At 51.8% G+C, this 26,176-nt stretch overlaps 7 protein-coding genes across 7 annotated transcripts; 2 read left to right on the top strand and 5 right to left on the bottom strand.

The window, feature by feature from the left end:
• Positions 1-936: 936 nt before the first annotated feature.
• AYO20_08393 (hypothetical protein) lies at positions 937-3,918 on the top strand (the record flags this gene model as incomplete). The annotated part of the gene is made up of 7 exons (XM_022646671.1): positions 937-1,112; positions 1,172-1,241; positions 1,297-1,446; positions 1,501-2,298; positions 2,345-2,482; positions 2,537-3,605; positions 3,671-3,918. 7 exons carry the CDS (start codon positions 937-939, stop codon positions 3,916-3,918), a joined length of 2,649 nt encoding a protein of 882 aa, XP_022497402.1.
• A 1,189-nt stretch (positions 3,919-5,107) lies between these two features.
• Positions 5,108-8,208, top strand: AYO20_08392 (hypothetical protein; the record flags this gene model as incomplete). Its single annotated transcript, XM_022646670.1, has 3 exons — positions 5,108-5,639; positions 5,703-7,315; positions 7,372-8,208. 3 exons carry the CDS (start codon positions 5,108-5,110, stop codon positions 8,206-8,208), a joined length of 2,982 nt encoding a protein of 993 aa, XP_022497401.1.
• Positions 8,209-9,662: 1,454 nt separating this feature from the next.
• AYO20_08391 (eukaryotic translation initiation factor 6) lies at positions 9,663-10,550 on the bottom strand (the record flags this gene model as incomplete). The annotated part of the gene is made up of 3 exons (XM_022646669.1): positions 9,663-10,078; positions 10,151-10,463; positions 10,533-10,550. The coding sequence occupies 3 exons, from the start codon at positions 10,548-10,550 to the stop codon at positions 9,663-9,665; spliced, it is 747 nt and encodes a 248-aa protein (XP_022497400.1).
• A 745-nt stretch (positions 10,551-11,295) lies between these two features.
• AYO20_08390 (hypothetical protein) lies at positions 11,296-11,877 on the bottom strand (the record flags this gene model as incomplete). Its single annotated transcript, XM_022646668.1, has 1 exon — positions 11,296-11,877. One exon carries the CDS (start codon positions 11,875-11,877, stop codon positions 11,296-11,298), a length of 582 nt encoding a protein of 193 aa, XP_022497399.1.
• Positions 11,878-13,102: 1,225 nt separating this feature from the next.
• Positions 13,103-16,669, bottom strand: AYO20_08389 (hypothetical protein; the record flags this gene model as incomplete). Its single annotated transcript, XM_022646667.1, has 2 exons — positions 13,103-16,252; positions 16,307-16,669. The coding sequence occupies 2 exons, from the start codon at positions 16,667-16,669 to the stop codon at positions 13,103-13,105; spliced, it is 3,513 nt and encodes a 1,170-aa protein (XP_022497398.1).
• An 842-nt stretch (positions 16,670-17,511) lies between these two features.
• AYO20_08388 (hypothetical protein) lies at positions 17,512-18,873 on the bottom strand (the record flags this gene model as incomplete). The annotated part of the gene is made up of 1 exon (XM_022646666.1): positions 17,512-18,873. One exon carries the CDS (start codon positions 18,871-18,873, stop codon positions 17,512-17,514), a length of 1,362 nt encoding a protein of 453 aa, XP_022497397.1.
• An 859-nt stretch (positions 18,874-19,732) lies between these two features.
• AYO20_08387 (hypothetical protein) lies at positions 19,733-24,206 on the bottom strand (the record flags this gene model as incomplete). Its single annotated transcript, XM_022646665.1, has 5 exons — positions 19,733-22,287; positions 22,340-22,461; positions 23,023-23,368; positions 23,579-24,097; positions 24,152-24,206. 5 exons carry the CDS (start codon positions 24,204-24,206, stop codon positions 19,733-19,735), a joined length of 3,597 nt encoding a protein of 1,198 aa, XP_022497396.1.
• Between the last annotated feature and the right edge of the window lie 1,970 nt (positions 24,207-26,176).

Raw genomic sequence — 26,176 nt, 5'->3', positions numbered from 1 at the left:
GATTTTTGACCACATACTCGACGTAGCAATTCACGTAGATTTGCTGCAAAGCTAGCCTCATTGAGCCGGACTTGGTGTCCGTGAGCATGACAAACTTGGTATTAGTCGGTGTCTCGTAATAGTGCAGTCTATACTGTGAGGTTCGGTAAGAAAGGAAACTGTGGTCTCGATCAGCAAGACTGGTCTATCGATTTCACAACCGACAAACCTGTCGTCTTCTCCTCCCAGCTTTCGGACCATGTTCCGCAAGGAGAACACTGTCCCGAATATGAGCTTTGCATCGTCCTCTGCGCTTAGCACAGAGCGTGAGTGCGGCCCGCCATTGACGTATGTCTGAGATGACGGCCTTGAGGTTTTGCCAGTAGTTGAAATTGCTGGAGGAAGCCACTGCCGCTTGTATATACACTCGGCTGCAATCATCAGCAAATCTCAACGGAAAAGGTCAGGCCTTGCCGTTGATCTGGCTCTCACCATGTCTATCGAATATATAGAAAGAGTAGACAACCATTGTGACGGTGAGTGCTGGTTTCACACTCCTAAGGTTTGGGCGGGGCAGACACAAGCATGAGACTGAATCACTCAGCAGTCCGATCAGATGAAAACAGAAGAGACGTGACGGCTTCTAGAACTTGATCGCATATTTGAACTTCAATAGGAGGTCGGATTGTCTCGAATGAGGGTTCGTTGCGTGTGGTTGGTGGTCACTTGCAGTTCGACAACTCAGCAATGTGAAGCCTCCGAAGAGCCGAGAACAGGCAAGTGCAGCGGAGAAATTAATCCACTTGCCATGAGCCTTGACCCTCACCAACCCCAAGGCCCTCCAGCGTCATTCTTCGCTGGCGACCGTCCCTAGCCAAAGCTGAGCTCATCGGGGCTCCGTATCAAGATATCTGATTGCCACCGAGGGAGGCTTTCAACTCAAATGTCGACGGCCTCATGGATATCGTCGCGTCGCCTACGTCCACGTCGGCGGAGGAAGCTTTTCGCTTTCCAGTAAGCAATGCTCAAGATCAACCCCGCGATCGACCACAATCACATGTGAATGCCCTGCGCGAAGCTGCCAACGCCAACGACTCATCCGCCTCGCAAAAGCCTCCTGTGTTCAAACACTTGTGAGTAGTGGACACCTAATAATCCGCGGCTGGTCCAAAGTGTCTGACCAGAGCTGCAGGTCCAGCCCAGAGTACAATACACCTTCCCGCCATCATCGCCGGACGCCTTCAGCCGCCAGACAGGTCAAGGTATGTAACACCTCCTGGAACCGACTATATAGGCCTACTGATCTGGCCTCTGCAGGAATCCCTCAATGCACGATCCGAATATGTCACTAGCAAAGACGATGGCGTTGCAGAACATCGCATCAATCAATATATCATCAAGCAAGAGATTGGGCGCGGATCCTTTGGAGCAGTCCATTTAGCTATTGATCAGTATGGGAAAGAATACGTGAGTCTACCAAATGTATTAAAACGCAGAATATTTGCTGACCTGCTTACTTAGGCTGTCAAAGAATTCTCCAAAGCCCGGCTGCGCAAGCGAGCACAGTCGCACATCCTCCGGAAACCTTTGTCCCAGCGACGTCGTGGAGCATTGCAGGGCTTTAATTCTCCCCTACATCGAAATGTCGGCAACGAAGGCGAGTTACAGGCCAGTGCAATAGACCTGATCAAAGAAGAGATTGCCATTATGAAGAAATTGAACCACCCAAATCTAGTATCCCTGATTGAGGTGCTGGACGACCCGACAGAAGATTCGCTGTACATGGTACTGGAAATGTGCAAAAAAGGCGTCGTCATGAAGGTAGGCTTAGAAGAAAGAGCAGATCCATACCCTGACCATGTCTGTCGATACTGGTTCCGAGACTTGATCCTGGGAATTGAGTATTTGCATGCACAAGGTGTAGTGCACCGCGATATCAAACCCGACAACTGCTTAGTCACAGAAGACGATGTTCTCAAAGTGGTCGACTTTGGCGTCTCGGAAATGTTTGAAAAAGACTCAGAAATGCGCACAGCAAAATCCGCCGGCAGCCCAGCGTTCCTCCCGCCGGAGCTCTGTATTGCTCGACACGGAGATGTGTCGGGGCGCGCGGCGGATATCTGGTCTATGGGGGTTACTTTGTACTGCTTGAAGTACGGCAGAATCCCATTTGAGAAGACGGGCATTTTTGAGCTCTACGAGGCTATCAAGACCGAAGAGCCAGACCTGGGCGACGAGATAGATGAAGACTTCCGGGACCTCATGAACCGCATCTTGGAGAAAGATCCGCATAAACGCATTAAAATGCGGGAGTTGAGAGTAAATAGCATCACGGACGCTTGTTGCAAATGCTGACCTGGTTCAGGAACATCCGTGGGTTACGAACAAGGGCACTGACAGGCTTCTTCCAGAAGAGGAGAACACCGCTGATCTCGTCGAGCCGCCGACAGAAGCCGAGATGAATGCGGCAATAACCAAAAACGTGAGGAATCTTATGACAGTTGTAAGCTTTCGAGATGGACCATTAGAATGGACTCTACTGACAAATTCCCTGCAGGTAAAAGCCGTGAACAAGTTCAAGTCCCTCGTAGGCAAAGATAAACCCAAGGGAATTACTTCAATTCTGGGTGATCAAGATGGCGCACATTTCTCTCAACCACCGGCAGCCATGATCAAAGACTCCGGATCCCTTCCCCTGAAGTCTCACAGTTTCAGTGTTTTTGGGCAGGAGCACACAGGCGCAGAGCCACGGATTGAAGAGCTTTCTCAAGACATGAAGAAGCTGAATGTACGACCGGTACCAACGCTAAGTATAGACGATACGACGAAGACCGAAGACCAAACAGGAGTGGACAGAAGCAGGGATTCTAGCAGTCCTTCAGGATTGCTAACTCACACGCTCACAAACGCAGATGACTCGCTCTCGAGAGTTCAAAGCATGGTGGACATTGAGAAGCTCGATCCGATGAAGTTACCTCCTTTCCGATCGCTGAGACCACATGCAAACACAGCAGACGAGATAGGTCACCGGGGCCATGCACACGACCCTCTGGAAGACCAATTGTACCTTTATATTGGTCCGTCCACCTTTTCGGGGGTCAGTTCTAGCAGCGATAACGACGGGACGTTCGTCTCCGCGGACGATGATGTGCCCATTGTTAGTGAAAGTCCAGGAGCGGCGGATGTGGACATTTATGAAACCGCGTATCGTGACGAGATTGAGCGCATAATGGCTCGAGCCAAAGAGGAGAAGAAAGAGCCCAATGTCTACCTCACAAGACGCGTGGATGCCAGATTGCTGGCTATCAGCGGACTCGCAGGAAAATGGGCGGCGAAAGGCGAAGAAGCCAAAAATCAGATCAAAGACTATACGCAATTCTCTGCTCGAAAGGCACGGGTGACCGAAGTCAGCCGCGCACTTCGGCAAGCCGCAAGAGAAGAGTATGAGAGAAGGAGACAGGAGCACCGGGAATGGATCGCGGCCGAGAAAGCGGAACGAGCGCGAGCCAAAGAAGCAGACTCCTGCAAAGCAAGCACACCTCCGCCAGCAGGAGCTGGAGGTGAAGTAGAGGAGAACACGCCGACTAGTCCCAACTCACCGGGCAGGCACTCGTCCGTCTGGAAAGGTAAGGCAGTAGATGCTGGACGACAAGCAAGAACCTCTCTTATGGGGTTTGTGGACATGGTCAAGAGCAAGAGCCGAACACGATCGAAAGACGAGGTCGGATGATCCAGCAGATGCGGTTGAGGGTGATTACTCGCCATATCTTGTGCATTCGCGCCGCACAGGGTGTCTTACACAAGAGGGTCGATGTCTGCGACGAGAAGAAGTTGCAGGCTGCGGATACGTCGTTTGTCGCATTTTTGGTTGCATCATATTCCAGCCCTCTCAATGACCACAGGACTTACAAGGCTCATATTTGGGAATTCCGTGTCTGATTATGCCAGATACCACCATCAAGGATTTTTGTTTTGGGAGTAAAAGGGACGGCTGGGTTAATAGACATAGCGAGGATTCGCGAATATTGTGGATAGACAGGCAACAGGCGAGAGTGGTGACCCTGGGATCGACGCAGAGGGAGACTATCTCGACAAGGAGGTGACCCCATCATGGAGGTGTTGGAGATGAAAGGCACATGTTGGATGGGTGAGTTTGATGACGGTTGCCAGTTTTGGTTGGATAGGAGGAAGGCATAGTGCATGCGAGAGGATACGTGGGTGATGATGTTGACGGCGGTGATGATGATGGTGATGGGGATGTTGAGGAGGAGAACAAGGTCGCTTGGTAAATGACAATGACTCTTGTGCAGGGCTGAGAAGCGGAATGTTGGAGGATCGGCTTGGCATGGGCTTATCCGGGGCCATTTGGTGGTGGACAAGGGAAAAGAGAGAGAAGAGAGCGAGACAAGAGCGAGACCTTGAAAGGAAATTCATCTTCAGCCTTTTGCCCTCTTCCCCTTCTCTCCACCAAACCCCCAAACCACCATCTGCCCTTTCTTGGAACCCGAACTCCCACATCTTCGTTTTCTGCTCTTGGTTGGTCCTTGGGCTCTTTTCGTGAGCGATTGCTGCCGGGATCCCTTTGTTTATTGGTTACATATTTCGCTGCCTTGTGCCTGTGCCTGTGGCGGATATGATGGGAGGAAGCCACCACGCTATCCTGCCCTTTTGAGTGTTCTTCACTTACCGCCGCTCTATTGCTCTTGCTCCGTCACCTGGTCCTCGGTCGCTGCAGAGACAACTCCAGACCATTCACTGCTTGAAGGAAAAGAGAGAAAAAAGAAATCACTGTGCAACTGCGAATTTATGGGGTGGTAGACACCTCTGCCCCTCGTTCATTCATAGACCACCCGACGGCTTCGCTACTGTCCCATTTCAACTCTCGAACGTTGGGCAATTGACGCAATCGGCACGCGCAGTTGAAAAGGCCATCATACTGATCATTGCGCTTGAGGTCCTGGATTGTCCGGTGGTGAATTGCTGCCGTTGGTGGAGCTCCATGGTTGTTTGGCTCGTATCGCCCAGATGCCCATGAGACCCCGTGAAATTTCTGCACCACCTCACTTCTGCGTCGGCCTGGCGCCAACTCATCGTTCGAGTCTCCAAATTCATCGCAATCATCGTCCAGATGGGTCGACTAAGCAGAGATTCGTCCAGACGGCCGTCTACAGATGAGCAAGAGATGGTTGAGGTCAAGCGCGAAGAGTCGGTGGACGCTGAGCTTGCTCACGAGCTCAGCACAACCCGCGTAGCCACCATCAACCATCAGAGCTCGGCGAGCCCCTCGGCTTCACCATCTCTGAAACCAGTCCGATTAAAGTCCTCCCGCTCATCCTCTGTATCGACGTCCTCTTCAAATCGCCCTCCGGCTGCTGATCCTGACACGTCAACTGCCAAGAAAGAGCCGAACGAGGCAAATGGTCACCACTCAACCTCCACCTCGCCCGTCAAGCCTGAACCCAAGGAAGCCTCGAAGCCCGCAAAGACCTCCCGAGCCACCTCTAAGCTTCCACCCCGTGTCGCTCCTCTCTTCGACCACCTCCCGGACGCAACAAAAGAAGCCACCTCGACATTCACCGTCATTGATGCGTGCACTTATCAAAACAAATACCTCGGATTCAGCGAACATGCCCTCGACTGTGATTGCAGCGAGGAGTGGGGTGAGTTTGGCTATCATCTGGATGGTTAGATAATTCTGGCAGCGACTGACCATGTGTATCTAGACCCGTCCACGAGGCAGAACCTTGCCTGTGGGGAGGATTCCGACTGCATCAACCGCGCGTGTAAAATGGAATGTGCCGATGACTGTGGCTGCGGTGTTTCGTGCCAAAATCAAAGGTTTCTCAGGCGTCTCTATGCCAAAGTCTCGATTATCAAGACCGAAAAGAAGGGCTATGGCCTTCGCACCGATGTCGATCTGCGACCGCATGACTTTATCTTTGAATACATTGGCGAGACCATTCCCGAAGCCACTTTCCGGAAGCGTATGCTGCAGTACGATGAAGAAGGAATCAAACATTTCTATTTCATGTCCCTGAGCAAGGGTGAGTTTATCGATGCGACGAAGAAAGGGAACCTCGGTCGGTTTTGCAACCACTCCTGCAACCCCAACTGCTACGTTGACAAATGGGTGGTTGGGGACAAATTGCGCATGGGCATCTTCGCTGAGCGCTATATAAAGGCTGGGGAAGAATTGGTCTTCAACTACAATGTCGATCGATATGGCGCCAATCCACAACCTTGCTACTGTGGTGAGGCCAACTGCACAGGTTTCATTGGAGGCAAGACCCAGACGGAACGAGCCACTAAGCTATCGGCAGCCACGATAGAGGCCCTGGGTATCGAGGATGCTGATTCTTGGGACACCGTGGTTGCGAAGCGGCCGCGCAAGAGGAAGACAGCAGAAGACGACGAGGAATACGTTGATAGCGTCGAAGCCAAATCGCTGGACATCGACAGCGTGACCAAGGTTATGGCCGCACTCATGCAATGCAAGGAGAAATGGATTGCCGTCAAATTGCTGCAACGCATCCAACGGTGTACTGATGATCAGGCGTGGCACCGCGTCGTCAGATTCCACGGATACCAGATCCTCAATTCGCAGCTCTCGGCATGGCGAGACGATGAGAACATCATCCTTCAGATTCTCGACGTCCTGGACCGCTTACCACGGCTCACGAGAAACAAGATTGTCGATGCAAAGATTGACAAGACAATGGAGTCTTTGACTAACCATTCTGACGAGAAAGTAGCGATTCAAGCCTCGGCGCTTCTGGATGCTTGGTCGAAGCTCGAATTGGCCTACAGAATTCCCCGGAAGAAGAGGGAAGACGCAAACACGCCCGTCAAGACGGAGACTACGCCGTTCGAGAGGCGAGAGTCTGCCCAGGGACGAAGAAAATCCAAATCGAGATCAAGATCGCGATCCCCACCACGAGGGCCTGCCTCGCTGAATGCACCGTCGGGTCCACGGTCACTTCAACGACCGGGTTCTTTCTACTCACGTCCTCCTCTACCTTTTCACCGCGGGCCACCTCCACTACCACGAGGCTGGTTTACGGCTCAGGACAAAGGCAGAACATATTACTATTCTGTCACCGGGCAGACAACGTGGGCCCGACCCACGAAACCCGCAGAAGAGGCCCCTCCTCCGCCACCACCAAAACAACCGTCGGAACGAGATGTGCTCAAGAGTATCATCGAGAACATCGTCACGTCCCACGACAAAGACACCAAAAACAGCACGCCGGCCACGCCCGAACCTGCTAAAGTGAAGAAGGAAGAGAAGTGGAAATCGTACGACATCGAGAAACAGAAGAAGCTTTACGAGAATACTGTAAGTACCGCTTTGTCTTTTGCATACTACGGGCCATGTCTAACCGGGATGTCCAGCTCTTCCCTCATATCTCTCACGTAATGAACAAATACAAGCACAAGATTCCCCGGGACGATCTAAAGCGATTTGCAAAGGAGATTGCAAAAAAGCTGGTGGCATCAGATTACAAAGCGGGCCGAGTCAAGGATCCCACAAAGATTGACGAGCGACAACAGAAGAAAGTCAAGGAATTTTGCAAGCAATTCTTTGAAAAAGCGTATCAAAAACACAAGAAGCACGAAGCCGAAAAGGCGGCAAGGGAGAAAGGAAAGAAAGGGCCAGGAGGTGGTGAAGGACCGGTTGCGTCACCTGCCCAGTCTCCCGCAGTATCACCTACTGAGGCAGACGCCACCGTGGATCATGAAGACATGAAAATGTCGGATAACGAAGACGACGACGCGGAGGCCACGCCGAATTTGAATACACCAGCTGAATCCAATGGGGTTGGCACATTAAAGCGTAAGCGACTCGAGACAGACGAATCCGTCACGGCTGAAGGAGAGGACGAGAGAGAACCGATTGGGTCACCAGTGAAACGACTCAACATGGATACTGAGACTCCTCCGCCGCCACCACCGCCACCTGCGCCGCCAGCAGAGTCACCGCCTGACGGCACACCTGGTGAAGGTGAACATGAAGGCGCGGATGTGGTGATGGGTGGAGAAACAGACATCTACGCCGACACCAGTTTCAAGGGCCAGAGCATGGCGGATGTGCTCGCTCAGGCGCAGGCGGAAGATGCAGAGGAAGGGGATGATATGGAAGACGTGGTCATACGAAACGGGACTGCAGTGGAGGCGAAGGGGGAGCCGAGGAATCCCATGGTGGGTGATCAACCCGTTGCCGCCACATAGGCAGGCCGATAAGGGCTGTTACCATGGAGTCGGGGCTTGTATTGCATCACGGGCTTGTCAGGTACAGGGAGCATTCTTGGAGCTAGTTGGGCATTTTTGTGTACATCAACCTGGTATCCCATTTATTGAGGAATGGGAAGACGGAAACCGTTGGCGAGGTCTTCCAAAGCGCCCTTGGGCGGGGGAGGGCTACTAGGATTGTGTCTTGGTCTTGGGACACGGCCATCTTCATGCCCATGTTTTGGAGTCAAGATCCATTTTACTTTTATATTCTTTGCGCCTTGACAAAAGGAGTGCGAGAATGCCTGCCATATTGATCGCGTAGTAGCTAGCACATGCGCACGCACGGTCTGATATAGTTTTACTACACACACAGACAGATACACGAGCGGTTTCTCAAGGCGAAAGCAAGATCTAGAGTGAACGAAAACGAGAACGAGAATACAAACAAAACATGTCAAAGTCCAGCATTGATTCAAATATTAGGTAGATGGTCGAGTTTCTGAATCATGTATAAGTCGTATCGACGAGGGCGGGGGATCGAGGGATTGAGGACAGAAACTTGAGTGTACTCTATGTAGGTAGGAAGGTATTTAGTAGGTACTTGAGTGTGGCTTTTTGAACGTGTATGACCTTTGCAGAGCGCATTCGATCCCATTCATCAATCAATCAATTGATGAATCACTCGGTCATTATTTTTGATTTTTGGGGTCCATTCCCTACGTCCTGTTCCTGCCTGTCATACCACTCGTAGTTCTCCTTTACCGCCTTCATTGCCTCATCGTTTGTGTCCAAGTGTCGGGCACATCGACCGTGAGATCATAGCCTTGTTTGTGAAAAAAACCGATCAAGATCAAGATCAAGCCCAGACCCGTTCGCAGCACCTCCATACTCACTCAATCGCGCATGGGTGTGGGCTGGGTAATGATGTTGAGTTGTGCGTTCGTGGGCGTCCATCTGCTTTCACAGGCTGACCGGACACTCGGGAATATCTCTCACTCCAGCGCTCCTGCGCTTGTGCTCGTGCTCGTACTCGTGCTCGTGCTCGTGCTCGTGCTGAAAGCGACCGGCCGAAACGAGAGGCGACAACCTCCAGTAGCTGTATCTGTATCCGTCCATATCGGCGCATGTGACTTCACTCTCGGATGGGTATGCACAGCCTCTGTCAATGTTCGTGGTTGGTCAGATCCAAGCACCTGCACACCAGCACACAGGTCGTGATGCGGATCCCACCAGAGTTCATGGAAAAATGCGGGATGGAGAAAAAAGTAATCCGCCCAAAGGGGCGTCCCACGTTCCTCGTCCTCGTCGTCAGCGACTAACCCATGCAAAGATCCATTTAGCATGGGGAGGCAAAGTATCATTATAGACGAGTGAAGGGTGTCGATCAGTGTCCAGTATTCCCAATGTCCAATAAAGAGATATTTTGCATAGGTGAAGTAAAATCCAAGGGCTCAATAGAAGCTCTCGACAATGCTCTCCTTGTTGGCCTTCATCCTGGCATCCAGTCCACCGGGACCGCCTTCGCCCAGTCTGAAGACACTCTCGATGACGCTCAGTTCTGTAGCCGTGGTGTCCATACCCGTCACGGCCAGCCAGTCGTTGACAACCATGCCAGCACCAACGACAGGGCTGCCTCGGTTGACACTACCCGCAACAAGCGGCACTTGTAGTAACGAACTCAGCTCGTCTTGATCTTGAATACTTGTTTTCGGGTGGACGATGCCGCCTTGGTTCGAGAGGGACATGTAGGACCCGGTCAACACGTTGCCGGCAATGGTTTGGCGGAAGACTTCGACGCCCAGGGTGTCTGCGATGATTTCTTCGGTTTCTCGTTCGAGGTCCGGATGGACGAGGGCGACGTGGTCATCTACAGAGTGGCATTGGTGTTAAAAAGACGATCTGCACACCACTTCGCAGTCCAAAAAAGGCGCCCACTTACTGCAACACACGACATTGCCCAGCGCCGATAATCTCTCCTCTATCCTTTCGACCTTGACGCTATCTGGCAGAGTATTGCGGATGTGTTGTAATTCCTGGTCGGTGGTGGACGTAGGGACTAGGAGACCATTCTTGTTGCCTGAAGTCAAGCGGCCAACGATGCGGGTGCCGGCGATGGTGCAGTGGGCGATGGGGATGAGATCAGCGAGTTCGGACTCGAAGATGGAGTAGAAGTTCTCAGAGGCCCCGACGGCGACAAGACAGTAACTGTTGGTGAGGTTGGCGAAGACGCCCACTTCATTGGAGTTTTCGAACTGCGCACGCACCCAAGACATTAGAATTCCCTCTTGCAAAAGAGGGAAAAAGCGACGAGAATCTCTTACCTGTGCTCGTACAGCCATGTTCACTCAATAGCCGCTTTGTTTTGGGTGGGTGTTTGTGTAAAGAGGGCGAGGGAAAAAGGTTGACGACAGGGTATGAAAGGGAACGGCGGGGTCGAGCGCAGTTTGTTTAGTGAAGCGAATCGAGGGGGAAATGGCCGCCTGGGTGCGGGTGTTGCTTTATATTCGTTTTCCGAGAAGCGGTCGACAACAGGATAGGAGGCAATTTGTTTCTTTGTCTGTCTGTCTTTTCTCTAGTTCTGGCCTTGTTCGGTGGTGAATGGCAAGGAGGAGGATGTGTGAATCATTCCCAAATCCGCTGGTGGGAAAATTGTGTAATCGTGCATGGCGCAGGCCGGGCAAAGGTGAGTTTTCCTCCAATCAACAACGACGCCCGCCACGCTGGGGGAGTCATCAGGCAATTCCTCGTACGGCGACAAGGGTGATTAACTGCTTGTGAGGATTCTTCCAGCTGCCATTTACGTCTCCTTGTGCCGCCACCAGCCCCAAAGTCAAGCTTTGATTCAGAGTCACCGTGGACGAGGAATGGAATGACTATGGATGATGGCCCGTGATCGTCTGGTCCAGACTGCCAGACTAGGTCCTAATCCACGAGCCCTCGAGCTCCAGTGGAGCTGGAGACATTTCACCCAGGCAAAACTCGCTAATATCCAAGACATACAGGACAAGTAGTACGGGGATGCTGTGTTCACCATCCCAGGTCCCAAACCACCACAAGAACCCTGCTCTCAGAAACCCGCCCCTCTCACCCCGAGCACAAGGTCAACTTGATATTGATCGAGTCGGAACAAGTCCTCATCCCCTGAAAGTCGTCGTTGTACTTGTTGTACACGTCGTTGCAGTCCTTGTCTCCTGGCCCACAAGAGGCGCCACGACAACTTGCAAGACTGAGACTGGGATCTTCCGGGTCGTCGACGTCCATCTCGAAGCCCTCGTGGACAAAAGGCGCCCCTGCGACGTTGCTGACGTCGAAATACGTCTTGCCCTCGTCCTGCTCCCAAGCGTACTCGAGCTGCGTGACCAGCGGCGTCGACGCAGAAGGGTCGCGTGTGCACATCATGGCCACACCGGTGTCCTGCGGGCTGTCGAGGAAGTGGCTGGTCAAGACTGTCCCGGCTGGTTGACTGACCCATTTGACCGCTGGCCGCTCCGACTGGGGGGTAGGGTCGTTTGGTTCGTATCCCACCACGACGGCGCACCACACAGGGTATGGACAATAGTGCACCACATCGGCACGAGCAGCGACAAGCCCCAACAGCCCGAGACCGGCGAGAAGGATGTATGAGAGTCCAACAAATCTCATGCCCATGCCCATCAACGCATGCATCTTGACCAGATCCCCGACCGTTGAGATTTGCTAGACTCTGGTTTTCGTAGATTTGGTCAGACTCCACGTCCTTCACTCATCACCCTCATGTTCGACTTACAAGGTCTGGTTTTCGCTGCTGGCCGTACGAGATGTCTTACCTCGACGTCGCGGTGAGTTTCTTGTTGGTGGTGGTGGTGATACTGTCGTTGTGTTTGTTGGTCTTGTCGTCGTTCGTTCCACCCCTTTAACAATAGACGATTTATAGCTGTATAGCTATAATATAACGGTATCCCTTGGTGTCCCTTGGTGTCTTTCCCTGTCTTTCTTACTTTATCTTTTCGGAAGCGAAGGAATGGATATCAAGCTCGGCAAAATCGTGGTTTCTTCTTGTCGTTGTTTCTGTTTCTGTTTCTGTATCTGTACAGAGAGACATTTCAAGAAAGTCTCGACCACGACACCGCTTCAAATGGGTATATTTATACCTACCACACCCCTCAAAGCCGTCTGTCACTGGAACTCAGCGTCCAGCAGAGAGCGGCCAGCATGACCTCCGGGTACCGTCGCGCATTGCCTTGCACCAGCTGAGCCGCCTGCTCACATGTCCACATATCCCAGCATCAGAGGGCCCGGTTCCCCACGAAACGGAGTCCATGCTGGACCGATAACCGCTTCTGGCCGCATCGGACGGAACCATCTTGAAGGCGATATTACCATGTCGCGAACAAGCCGGGTCGGAAAAGAAAGGGGGCGGCGGCGGGTGTGCGGGCTTGCGTGTGTGGGTGTGTATATCATATGACATGATATTATATGGTATTTTATGATGTGGTATGTACATTGTGTTTCGTGGGTGAAGAGAGAAAGGTCACTGCCAATCAATAAAATAATCAAACAGGCGGAGCAAGTGAGTGAGTGTGCGAGTGACAAGGGGAAAAGAAAAAGAGGAAGAAGTGCAAAAAACAAATAAAATCATTTCACTTCACTTCACTGTAGTGGTGTCGGTGGTGCGGATCGCAATGAACAAGCAAACAAGCAAACAAGCAAACAAGCAAGCAAGCAAGCAAGCAAGCAAGCAAGCAAGTAGCAAACACGCTCGTGGATGTATATATCCACAAGATCAAAGCAGGCCGTATATGTCATCAAGAACGTCTCTGATTACATGGTATATAGTAAACACCTCATTTTATAAAGAAATCAGCATCAGCCTGACCGTATATCGTAACGTCGTTAGCCTTCAAAAGCACAATCATTCTTCACAAATTCCTGTGTCTAACGCCGCCAGACTCGCCTCGTATCTGCCCGGACTGTGATCGCCAAACATGTCCCGCCCGAATCTCAGCTCGCCGAACCGCTTCTCCACATCTCGTACCAGCTTGAATTGCACTCTCGTGGCGGGTCTCCCGAGTGCCCTGTAGAGCTTTTCCGTTCGGTCGTCCTTTGAGTCGTCAGGTCCAAAAACTGCCTCGCGTGCTACGTCTGGCTCCAGTCTGTCAAAGACGCGGGTCGTTTCCACCACAAACACTTCTCCAGGAGGAACCAGTTTATCATTCACCATTGCTGCACGTAGCGTCTTCAGTGCCGACCATGCCCAAGTGTCTTCGCCGAGGCCATCGCCTGCAATGTTTTCTGGCGGAGGCGGCCCCCTCGGGTTGTTATAGAATGCGGACTTGACGGCATTTTTGAGACGAATCCAAACCCGCGTCTTGAGAGCACCAAGAGCGTCAGTCGTGTCGTGTTTGAGGTGCAATGCAACGGTACGGAAGTCGTGCAGAATGCCCAGGGAGAGGCAAGGCACAATATCCGCGTGGTTGACAATGGTCGTAATGAGCCCACGGGTGGCAACACGGAGAAGCTCGGACATGCATGCGGGTGTGCCATAGGCGTAGACGTGGATTGGTCGGCCTGGTGGAAGACTGATGGGAGGGATGTAAGAAGTAAACGACTTGTTCGTGGATTGATGGGTAAGGAGTTTAGGTTTGCTGCCGGTGACAAACGAGGTCTTGGATTCGTCAAACGATGGTTCGGCAATGAGGATGGCGAGTATGGCCGCGACAGCTCCTCCCAGGGAGTGCCCACAAAGAACAAGGCCATAGTCGGGATATTGTTCAAGTGTCGCTCTGATGGTGGCCATGATGCGGCTTCCACTACCACCTAATAGTCGTCTTGCCGAAGCATGAATGCCTTTATGGACTTTGTAGCGCTGGCCTTGCCATAGCAAGTCGTCGTAATCGCATGTCATGTCGGTCAGAACATCTTCAAAGCCAAGTGTCCCGCGACAGGTCAGAACTACGGCTTTGGAATCGTCATCGATCGAGATGAAATGGATCAATGGTGATATGGCCGAGGGCGACCAGTCAGTATTGCCGGTAACTCCTTGGGGATCAAAGAAGGACGACAACAGAATTGTGTCAGGAGGCAGGCCTGTATGGCTGGAAAATGAGCTGTGCTCGTGGTGGACGTCAAGGGTCATGAGCTCCGTCGACTTGCTAAGCTCATCTTCTGCTGTTGTCAGGCCCATAACCCGCAGGAAATTCGCCCCATACGAAGCCGATGCGAACCTCGCAAATCGTCGAACTGTTTTGACAAGATGACGATCAGGAAAGATACCAGGCACTTTCCCATTCGTGATGAGAGCAGCTAATATACTGTGATCCTCATATATTGATTTCCGAGGTATAGGGGCCTTCGGCGCTAAGAGGATGGCCTCCGTAGAATCCTTGGTCCCCATCGAATACAGACTAGGGACAAAAGACCGAGAGCGTCTATGATGGACTGTGCCTGTGGTTGGGTCGACTCTAGCTTCAGTCTCGTCTAGTGCCAGTCCGAGTTCCGACCTCGTCTGTGTCAACTCGTTCACAACTCGGGTCCGAGTCCTTGTGAAGGTGGGGGAGCTTGGTCGACTCTCATGCGAATGGACAGAATATGTCTCTGTGGTCTGCGAGACAATAGAGTCTCTTCTCCGGTCGTGCACGGCAAAATAGCTCGTTGATGACTCGGCAGCCCGATGTAAACTCGGACTTGTCAGGGGCGTATTACCATGGGTCAACGAAGCATAAGTTCTCCTTGATGTGGCATCTTCGCGATTGGCCGAAGGCGCCCTAGACCTGGGCGACTGTGCTGCCACTGAGGTCGAAGCTTTTGATTGCTGTGGTGGTACTTTTGGGAGATCCTTTACCGCCGCTGACGACTGACTCGGACTCAGCGTCTTCAGTGCTTTCTTGATGACGCCAGCTTTATCACTCTTCACACCTGAACTTGATTTGTCCTTTTTACCTTTGACAAGTGGTATACGACTGGTACTGCTTGCATTGGCAGATGACTTGCTTGAACTGAGAACTGGCCGACGACTCTTTTTCTGATTGGCAACAGGGCCTAGCAATTTTGGAGGAGAAGAGGTTGGTGGTGAGGATGATTCGATTGCCGACTCATCGCGGTCCGAATTGGAGAAAGTACCGTTATCTATCTGGATCGGTTCATCCACGATAGAAATTCGTTTCGGGGCGGTAGCCATCATGAACAAGTCGTCGGTGTCGTGGTGGTCTTGACCTAAGCCGGTATGACCGGTCAATCGCAGTGGCTCATTCGACGATGGTTTCTCCCTACTGCTCGATCTCTTCAAAGACGTGCGAAATATGACAGTTTGATGAGGTCCAACTTGGTTGCCGTTTGTCGAGCTTTCATGGTTCAGCCTTTCTGCCACCATAATGGTTCCCGGAGGAGGGTCAATATGGGCTGTTTCAGCGTCGTATATGTCGACACGGATCGTTTTGGCGGTGATGGTTTCGGATGTAATCACGGCTCGAGCTCCAGAAGGTATTTGGCTCATGATCCGCTCACGAATTTCTTCGTCGGTCAGCTTTGTCTGGTTCTCCGCTGACAGTGCGACTGCTTGAGCATCAAACACTGTTCCCCTCTCCAAGGCTTCAAAATCTTCATCGCAATCTGGAGAAGTAAAGGTGACTGGCGGGCCACCAGTATTGGCGTGGATACTGATCATGCCTTTCTTCCGCGTCCCCACGACATCGGCTCGAAAACCCTTGTCATCAATGACCGCGTCCCAAATAGTCTCTTCACCACCAGCATCCCGGAAATCCAGCTCCGTCTTCCGTCTTCCCCACCTCTGGAGCATCACAAAACCGATGGTGGCAATAATGAGGTCCAGGTATGTCACCACCTCGCCAGTTCCCCCGATCTCGGGCTTGTTGAGTTCATCTCTGATCAGCGTGATGATGGCAGCGACGGCACGGGAGGACTCAGTAGAGCCGAGGATTGCATTCAGAGTAGCCAGTCCTTGTATAGATAGACCGGATATTGAGTTCATAAACGCTTCTGTGAGGTGGAAGCCCGTCGAGGCGACAAAAGACGTCGTTGAGATGGTCGAATGCAACGCGGAGATCTGTGACGATGTTAGCCCCGTGTCATGTATTCAATACCGATACCTCAAACGTACACTCCTCTCCAGTAGATTCTCAGCTTCCGCCCGCCCCAGGTCGCCATTGCTTCGCGTAGAGACATCTCGTCCCGCTGCAATCAGAACAGACTCCAGTGCACTGCGACTGACGGAAAGTGTTTTGAGTGTAGCCTCTCTGCCAGCATAAAGTCCCCAACCGCCAATCTTGGTTGCACCACGAACATAGAACGAAGTCAGGCCGGTAACGCCACTGACAATCGCGGCCGCGGGCGCAGGCAGAAGGGTCCGTCCCGGTTGCGGCTGCGCAAAAACAATTTCCTTTGGGGCATCGTCATCCGAGTCCCCAACAGTTTTTTCATCTTCAGAGGCAGATGCATTCTCTTTGTGCGAACTCCAAAGCATCTCGCAGGGCAGGGCGGCCGGAACGACAGGCCGAGAAGGCGGTGTAAAGGATGCGAGGAGGAACGCGCTTCACGTCGTGCTCCATGAAGGATCGAGGGCGACAGTCATACACGGTTGGGAAGATAAGAGAAGAAGAGCACTGGGGAGCAGGGAACCAGGCAGGATGGAACGGGTAGGGAGGACGCAGGTACGCGTCCGGGTTCCTGACATTAAGGCGGGCACATGTGCCAATGATAGAAAGTGATCCAGGTGGAGTTGGAGGTGGAATAATCGATCATCGCAGGATGGCGTGTCAAGGTCTTCTCTGACTTGCCCGCCATGACGGTGGATTTTCACATGTGAAACTTCTTGATCAACTCGTAACTCCCGTCCATCCAGGCCACGTTTCTCCCGACGATGGGAGTTCAAGATAGTCCGTCGGCCTATTTGAGACGGATCTCATTGGTGAGTCAAGACGAATCGATACCGAGAGCCTCGTAGCTCTGGGCCCGAGCGCACCGCAAACGTGACGGCAAGCTACACGAAATCTATTCTCCGACCACGCCGACCACGCATGAAGAAAGGTATTGGGATCGAAGAGCCAGTTTTGTTACGCCACAAAAGTTCCACTATAACGGGCGATTAACTAGAAGACAATGATGGAACACTAACAATGACAGATGTACAATAACAATGCGATTCGCCCTCCTTCGGGGTCCTGCTCCGAGGAGCAAAGTCATGCTAAAAATGCTATCCAAACGAGCGCCATGCTCAAAGGCCCATTCTGTGTAATAATAACATCGTTTTTAAAAATCCTCCATGTCCAACATGACCTCGTCACCTCCATTGTCCACGAAGGTTTCCTAAACACCGGGTATAAACTTCTCCGCCGGTATAGCGCCTTGCGCTTTCAGCTCCATGAAGTTCTTCATGGCTAGATCGTAGTTCCAGTTATTGGCAATGAGGCACTCCTCCACCGCAGCCAGCCTCAGTTTCGTCTCGAAACTGAACTGCAACCCCATCTTCTCGCGTTCGAGGATTTCTGCAGGCTTGTCTGCTTGGGGAATGCCAAAGAGAGAGTCTGCCGGTATCTCGGGGTGCGGCAGGCGGCCGGCCACCACCGGTACTGCTTGTGCCGGGAGAGGCAATGGTGGGTTGGCTTGGAAGGGCGGCTGTTGGACATTGGGCGCTATGGGTTGATTGTCGCCGACGGGGAGGTTGTTGAACAACTGCAGCTTTGGATACCACTGCCGCAGGGTCGGCAATGTATCTGGGAGATCGTTGACCGGGTTGCCCTGCAAGATCAAATGCTCCAGATCACGAAATTGGTTCTTCCAATACTTCAATGAATCCATGCTCGCAAGTTTGTTGTTGCCGAGATCGAGATTTCGGAGGCGCGGAAAGGTTCTTGACAAAGACATGATCTGTTCCACCGTGTCAAGACCGTTGTCGCTAAGTGTAATGCTGTGGACCGACTCGTCACGTTTGCTGGGGGTTTCGAAAATTTTGGTTTTGCAGAGAGTAAAGATAGCCTCAAAGACTTTCGCAGGATCTGAACCGAGTATTCCAGGTATTTGTAGGAGTTCCTCATCGGCACCGAGGGCGTTAAGACTTAGGAGTTTCAGAGAAGGGTCGTAGCGTCTGCGTAGGACGGAGATCATGGTATTTTCAACTTCGTTTGTGAGAGGGTCGTTCTTATTGCTGTTATCCTGTGCACCAATGCGTGTGTTGTTTCGAGGTTGGTTGTAGTGAGTGTTTCCGCCGCCTCGAGGTCCGCTGGGTAGCTGGTTGTAACGACCGTGTGGTGTTGAGCCATTCTGGCCAAAGGCAGATCTTGATGGCTGAGATGGTTGAGAGGGAGGGTGGTGATTTGGAGACCGGTCATGGGCCTGGTTTTGCTGGAATCGATTGATATTGTTGGTGGGTGATCTTGAGTCCTCGACAGTAAGAGTACTGCCAGCCCACTGGAAATTGTTTAAATGGTAAAATCGATCTTTGTCGTTTTCATAGACGGTGATGATGAGGACGTTGCTCGCGCGGCCGACGACTTTGTTGGACAATATTTGGCGATCTCCAGACTTCTTGCGGAGGAACACCAGTAGCGAGGCAACTCCCTGGTCTGGTGTGGATGCGAGTTTCGAGTTGGTCCATCCCTTGATCGCCAAGTCCCGCGTCGCCGCGGACTGATTGCCTTGTGATGGATCCCCGGATCTACCAAACGCCATTGTGAACGCTCTGACCCAGAACGACCAAGCGAACGGCAACCAAGTGGTGAATGGATGCTGTTGGTAATGATTCCGATGGCGTAGATGGTCCCAGTCTTTAGACAAATCCGAACTTTTGTCTTTGAAATGTGGCCGAGTCGAACGAATGAGCTGATGATGCACGAGAGGCGAGGCTGTTCAACAACCACTCGAAACCCCTCGGTAAGTAGACTCCCTCAACGATGGACTTGAAGGCAGCGTCTGTGCATGTAGCTGATCGAAATTCGGGATATTGATGCGGTAATTGGTGGAATGTGGCTTGAAGATTTGTATGTGGCGGATTATTTGCCAAGGGTATATTAGGTACTTGGTATGTCCAAGTGACACAGCCAAATGGTGAATATAGTCGGATTCGAAGAGTGACAGTGAGAGCGAGTGAGTAAAGAAGACGGTACGACAAAGGATTTGGCAAGAGATCAATCTACTGACAAAAGCGATGGTTGCCGTCGCTTGTTGAGGGAACAAGGGAAGTTTTTGTAGGCGGAATCAAGCAAAAAGGCGAGACCCACTCTCTCTGTCAGGCAGATTCACGTGATTTGAGCTAGTCAATTTTAGGAACGGTTGATGCCTATCCTTGGCAATCGTCTTTGGTAGGCTGGGGTTTATTATTGGTCAGTTTTTAGTCATCATTGTCCATTATGCCCCTTTCCCACAAAGCCCTCAGACACGCAGACACTGTAAACAATGGCTCGACCCTTGGAGTCGTGGTTGATGCCGCATTGACCCGTTCGCATTGTTTTCGGAGGCTGTGCAATTATGAATCCAGTGAAACCCCTTCAAATAACTTTTTCATACAGTCACTTGCTTCATTCTTGGTATCCTATCGGTTGTTTGCTCGGTCTTCAGGAGGAGCAGGACTCGTGGTTTTACTACTGCCGAATCGACCTATACCCCCAAACCCACCCAGGTCCCTCTTGAAGAATTTTCCAATGTTTTTCAAGTTCTCATTCAACTTTGCCCCGGCCTCTGCACCGGAGAAGCCCCCATCGCCTGTGGTGTGCATGCCTGTTCCAGTTGGCGGTGGGCTTACTGCTCCGTCTCGAGGCGTGCCTAGACCGGGGCTGCTGAATCGGTCAATGATTGCGTTGCCCAGTCCAGAAGCATCGAATTTCATATTCGCTGGGATATTTGCCGTGCTCAGTGACGCCGCCGCAGAGTTACCCAATGCCGAAAGGTTGTGGAGAGCACCTGCTGGTGTTACCGCAGTCCCAGTGGACGTACCGGATGCTGACAGGTTCAATGGAGTAAGCAGAGGTGACTTCTCCACTAGTGTGTCCTTGTACCGTGGGCTGAACTTGTGCATCTGAAATAATTCAACCAAGTGGTTTTGTTCTGACTTTGCGCGGATGCCTTTCAATTCGAGGATTTTGCGGAAGTTGACTTCCGAGAGGTCGGAGATGTGGATCAGGTATGCTTGGACGAGGGCCTCTGGGGGTGATGGTCGGACTTGTAGGGTTTTTAATAGTGGCTCAATCTTGCCAAAAGCAGCAGTGACGCGTTTGAGGAAAAGTGGCGGCGGTGTACCCGGAAGTATCTGGGTGAGGGTGTTCCTGATGGCGTGGGTGTCGAGCAACATCTGCTCAGCGCCGCCTTCTGAGATGGGCTTGCATTGGGCAATGTTAGCCACATACGTTGACGCCAACAGCTCGACCAGATTATCTGCGAATGCCCGCGCATACTGTTGTTTGTGAAGCATGCCCAAGATCTCACTGGAACGGTCCTTGATCCGATTCTCCAGACCTGTAATATAGGGGCTTTGATGTTCTCCAATTTCAATCTTTGACCAGGACATGTTTCGCATCTCACGCCAGCTGGGTTCCAAGTCGACTTCCACACGACGGACCAGACCTCGGACTGCCGCACTCGCTATGCCCATGAAGGCATCTGCTTGGCTCTGTAGATCGACTTTATCCTTCAACGCATCGTCTATGCGACTCTTGATCTTTTCTTCCAGAGAATTCGAAGTCTGGAAACAGTAGTCCGCCGTGTTGAGAACCAAAATCACATCTTCGACAGAGGGTATTCGAGAAGGGGTGCCGCCTGTTGGTTTCTCGGAGATATAGAACAGCAGGACTTGTTGCGCATATTGGTCAAGATAGCGGCCAAAAACCTTGGCCAAGTCGAGCAGGGGCTGTCCCGTGGAGAGCTTCGCACATTGCGCGAGGGAGTGTCGGTAGAAGTTGAACAGCTCTGTCGACGAGGCAATAACATGTTGTGAGGAGAAATCTTCATCCGCAAGTTTGGTCGGCCGCTGCCTGTATTGCGGTATCAGACCCGCGAGTTCTTTATCCTGTGCTTCCACCCACAAGCTCAGATACGGTTCAAACGCGTCCGAGATCGGCTGGCCAAAGACTGGTGTGTCACTGGCTGATGCCATGGTGTCGATGGAGGTTCTTGACGTTTGATTGAATCTCCTTTCGAGAGCGTGCTCGAAGTCCAGAGTTTGCTGCAAACATGACAACAACAGCTGGACATCAATGGTCTGACCGTTGCGGGTAGTCCTAGACAAGATGCCCTTGTAGTCTTCTCGTGTTCCTTCAGCAAAGACGTTGGCAAGGATCTCGTTGACCCGCCAGTGCGGAGGGAAGATGGCAGCATGTTCCTCGTCGTATATCTTGAGCGTCTTTTTGAACCACGCGTACCTCCGGTCAATATTGTCAAGCGATCCCGCCTCCTGGTCCCCCTTGAATATATGCCGATACTGACGAAGTTGCGTGTTACAATACCAGGTGGTCAACCGTGACCGGGCGGCATCGCCGAGAGCATCGACTACCATACACGCCTCGTGAAGCAGTCCTCGTTTCTGAGCCACCTCTTCCTTGCTGAAGGTAATCTCAAAGTCCTCGCACACTTGTTCCAGTAACTCTCTCTGTATATCTGCTACATTCCTGCTCAACGTCGCGATCTGGTCGATTGACCGGTAGGATTTGAAGTGAGCCATGAGTTGGATCACCGCCTGCAGGAGCTGGGCGCATTCTCTGTACTGTCTCGTTTTGCTCATGGCCCGCAGTTGTTCATAGGCGGTCGTCAACATCTGCAGTCTCTTCAACGCTGTCATCGAAAGCGTGAGATTCTTCTTTGTATTGTCCAACTGCTTAATATCCGCCGTCATCTCGGTGATGTTTCGCTCGGTCCGCAGTGCCCGCTCCCGGACACTCTCGATGCGCTGGAACAGCTCCGCCAGCTCGGCTTTTGAGGCTTCCATTCGCTGCAGACATTCTGCGTTTGACTGGATCTGCTCGTCTTCGAGAGCCTCGATTTCGTCGTCAAGGTCATCTTGATAGGCTTGGAGGATTTCGAAGGTCTGGCTGACCGACGAGAGGGTCGAAGGGTGTGAGAATATCTGATCGAGGTGTTCGATAGGGTCATAATTGTCTTTCCACAGGTCAGCACAAGACCACCATAAGGACCGCTATGACCAAGTTACCTGAATCTAGCAAATCCTCCTCGTGCTGAACCCCATTGACAGGCATATGGGCTGCGAGAACGGGGTTCTTTTCGCCCACGCTAAGTGCTTCACTGGCCGGCAATCTTGCGCCTGGCTTGAAACTAGAAAAGCCGAAAACTAGAACGAAACAAGGCTGTAGCCAAAATGCAGGCGCTCAAAGTGTGAGGAATGGGAAAACTGGTCGACATCAGAGTGCCGCATGTGGAAATGCCACATTAGACGTGTTGGATTGTTTAATTAACCGGACTTTGCCCGTTGACTTGCGACAAGGATCAACCAAGGATTGACTCTTCCCGAGCCACACTTCTCAGCTAACATTCCTACGTCAGTACTTGTGTCTCTGTGTATTTGTGGACCACGTTATTTGACCACGTTTCTTTCCTATGCATATTCAATGATCCCGTATCGCGATCTGGTGGGGTTCCTCATCTATCCACTCGCTTAGGTAGTCGCATGCACTTCGCACCTTCGGCTGATGAGAATCCCGATCTACGATGATGGACAGCGAACAACGTCTTGATTCAGAATAGAACTTGTGTGCGGACGGTAACTACCTGGTGGTCTTCCTCCAGCTCATGGGAACCACGCCCTGCCTCGCACTCCTTACCCGCAGAACTCATCAAGACAAGGTCGGGCCGGGACGGGGACTCTCTAACTCTTACGGCATGTTATCACCCTTCTGTCTCTGGATTTCCCAGTGCTTCCTCAAATGATCGCCTGCCCAACCCCCAGCCTCGTCCTCTCCCATGTCGGAGTAGCCTTCTGGCCAAATCGCCCAAGCTTTACCGCCAACACTCGGGTCCGTAGCGGATCTAATTATGGCATCGACCACATCATCGATGCTAGCCCACGACAATCCTTGACCTGGCTTCAACCCTCTTGCCTCCAACGCGGGTAGGGCTGACTGAACGAGGGGCGTGTTGATCCAGTAAGGTGCGAGCAGGTTGACACGGACATTGAGCGCAGCAGTTGTATGTCGGAGCCCTCGGAAAAGGCCTCGGACGCCAACTATCACACTAAGTCAGTATCAAAGCTCTCATGCACTCATAACAGCGAGTTGAATCGCTTATAACACGTCATTCGGATTCGCTCTACAAAAGAGTCTTGTCGTCTCGCCAGTGGGGGTAGGGCAGCAAGTAGACGGACCACGCCTCATTCAGCAATCATTCCATCTCACAAATTTGTGCAGCAACTGTTGTAACAGAGAAGTGTACTCACACTTTGAAGCATTATAATCAGAAGAGGCTGGCATGTCAGCATAAGCTGCCAGAGAAGCAGTAAGGATTATTGATTTTTGCTGTGTGTTGGTTGTCGGTTCGACTTGCGAGGGCAGACGCATATAGTGCAACGCCAACCAGCAATTGTCATATACTCCCAGGAAGTTCACAGCGGCTCCTTTGCGGCTCGGACGGGTTGGGATAACGTCGGGATCCAATGAAGGCTCAGGAGCTGCCAGCACTTGGTCTGTCAAGCTACCTCTGTCGCCTCCTACACCAGCATTCAGCAAGGCGACGTCCAGAGATTTGTTTGGCCCAAAGGAAGCAGCATGTTTGAATGCCGCCACACTCGATTCCCAGTCGGTTGTGTCACAGTGGACGAAGGAGACATGACAGCCCTTGGCGTTGAGATCAGCAGCCGCTTTGTTTCCGAGAGCATCTTGAACGTCTGCGATGGTGACATAGGCTCCACCTTCCGCGAAGCGTGTGACGGCTGCGAGGCCGATGCCAGAAGCCCCTCCTTGTAGTTTTCATCAGGGTTTTGATACGACAGAATGCGCTGACGAGGAATTACCTGTGACAATGACTGACCTGTCCTTCAGGCTGGATGCATCTAAATGCCCGTTCATCGTGACGGCGACGTATTATGCGACGCAACTGTTCTCTGCGCGGATGTCAATTCTGGTTGCCTCAACACATGCAAGCTGAATAAGAGCGACTTCTATATTCTTCCTGAGAGAATCTCTTGGCTGTCAACACAAGCTGCCCTCTTCTGAGATACCCGTATCCTTGCGTCGTACTTATAGGAGTATTTCAGGCCCCATAGACCGTTTCAAAGATACCTCGCTTCTTTGGCTTCACAGGCGGCCTCCTCCCCGCTATCCGCCGGTAGTGCCGCTGGACCTAGGCAACTCGATGCATTTGGTAAAACCTTGGTTAAATACCGGGGGCGGGGTCGCATGGGCGAAAGTGCAACCCGTCTCAAACATGCACAGTCATAACAGGGGTGCCGTGAAGACATCAGTCCCAACAACGAAGTCTTCCTGCCGTTATGTTAAGGGAGTGAGAGGATTCTTGTTTCTGGCGTATTGCGTACCCAACCCGCCACTTTTCATTTCCCAGTGGCGGCAGAAAAGGGTCAAAGGCACTGGTCGACTCGTGAGTTACTTAGGACTTAGAGTACGATCAGATGCCCTCATGCTTTCCTGATGTCTCTCAAGAGGAGCGCGGGCGCGATGTATGTATAGCCAAAGCTCGAATCGTTCCTGTGCTCCCGCTGCGAGGTTGAGATGCCTCTTCAAGGTCTTGCCGATGATATTGTGGTTATAGAGTGGGTCAGTAAGACGTCTGAGCACAGCTAGATGGCAGGGAGGCTCTGTGATGATTAGCTGGAAGTCTGGCTGAGAGCAACGAGTCGCGGATGAGGAGGGTATCAATGCAGTCGTCCAACTGCACTTGGGCATGACTCGAGACGACGTCATCATCTTCTGGCCGGAGCAGATTTAAAGGCAGTACTGTGAGTCTCCAGACAACGCCATCGACAACCTCTCAAGCAACGGCAGAGGACAAGACAAGCATGACATGTCGTGCATGTTCAAAATTCCCTTACAAACCGTCTATTGACGTATGCTGAAACAGGTTAGACCAAGAACCAAAACGACCTTTCCTAATAAGGCAAAGCCAATATTCAGCATTAAAAAAAAGAGGCACCTCATAAATTCCTCTCCTCTACTCCGTACATTTCACCACAACTTCCATCACGCACCTTTGAGGGCCTTGATCGCCACGTATCTCGAAACGTGCAACGCCTTGTATCTTCCTGACAGATGGCCATCTGGATAACCAATCACCTACGTGAAATTGACTTCGAGGCGCGACCGTAAAGGAATCCTTTCGGTGAGGTACGTTTCTCCCCTTCCTCCAGCGTGGGTGGTGTGTCTATGTCTCCTTCATCACCTCCCACAAAATCCTCTCTGTGCCCCCCTTCTTTCTTCAATCCCTCCAAAGCCAAAACATGATGAACAACAAACCTCACGGCATTAGGAAGAGCCGGAAAAGGAATGCTTGCAAACCCCCCCGCTTCATCTTTCTAACCCAAACCCCTTCCTCTTTTGGAAAGGGAGGACGGAAGAGGAAAGAAGCAAACAAAAAAAAACATCGTCAAATGTTTTCTTTTTTTGCTTCTTCTTGCGGGAGGGGTCTTGCGTGGCGTCGATGCTTAGAAACTGGTTTTTCTGAATACAAAAAGAAAGGAAGAATAGAGACAAAGTCTTTGTTCTCTTCCTCTTCTTCTGTTGCTTCACTTTGCGGGTCAAAAAAGGATCACTCTGTATCCTTTTTGAACTGTCATTGCTAACCCATCTTTTGTGGCATTCTAGGCTAGGTGGTTATGCTGAACGTGAAGAGGGAACGCACAACCCCAGGAAAAGGGCAAAGGAGGGCTAGGAAAGAATCGGACACTGGGACTTCGAGTGCTCAAACTAGCCGTCATTTTTTTTGGCCCACGATCTCAAGAAATAGGAGCTAAGGCGCTCTTTCTCTTTTCTCTGGATATAGGCACACGTATCTGCCATGTGTCCGCGCAGGCAATGCGACCGTA

The sequence above is a fragment of the Fonsecaea nubica genome (assembly GCF_001646965.1).
Source record: "Fonsecaea nubica strain CBS 269.64 chromosome Unknown Scaff65, whole genome shotgun sequence".
Taxonomy (NCBI): Eukaryota; Fungi; Ascomycota; class Eurotiomycetes; order Chaetothyriales; family Herpotrichiellaceae; genus Fonsecaea; species Fonsecaea nubica.
Note: the sequence above shows the minus strand (reverse complement) of the source record. Positions and strands in the feature narration are given on the sequence as shown.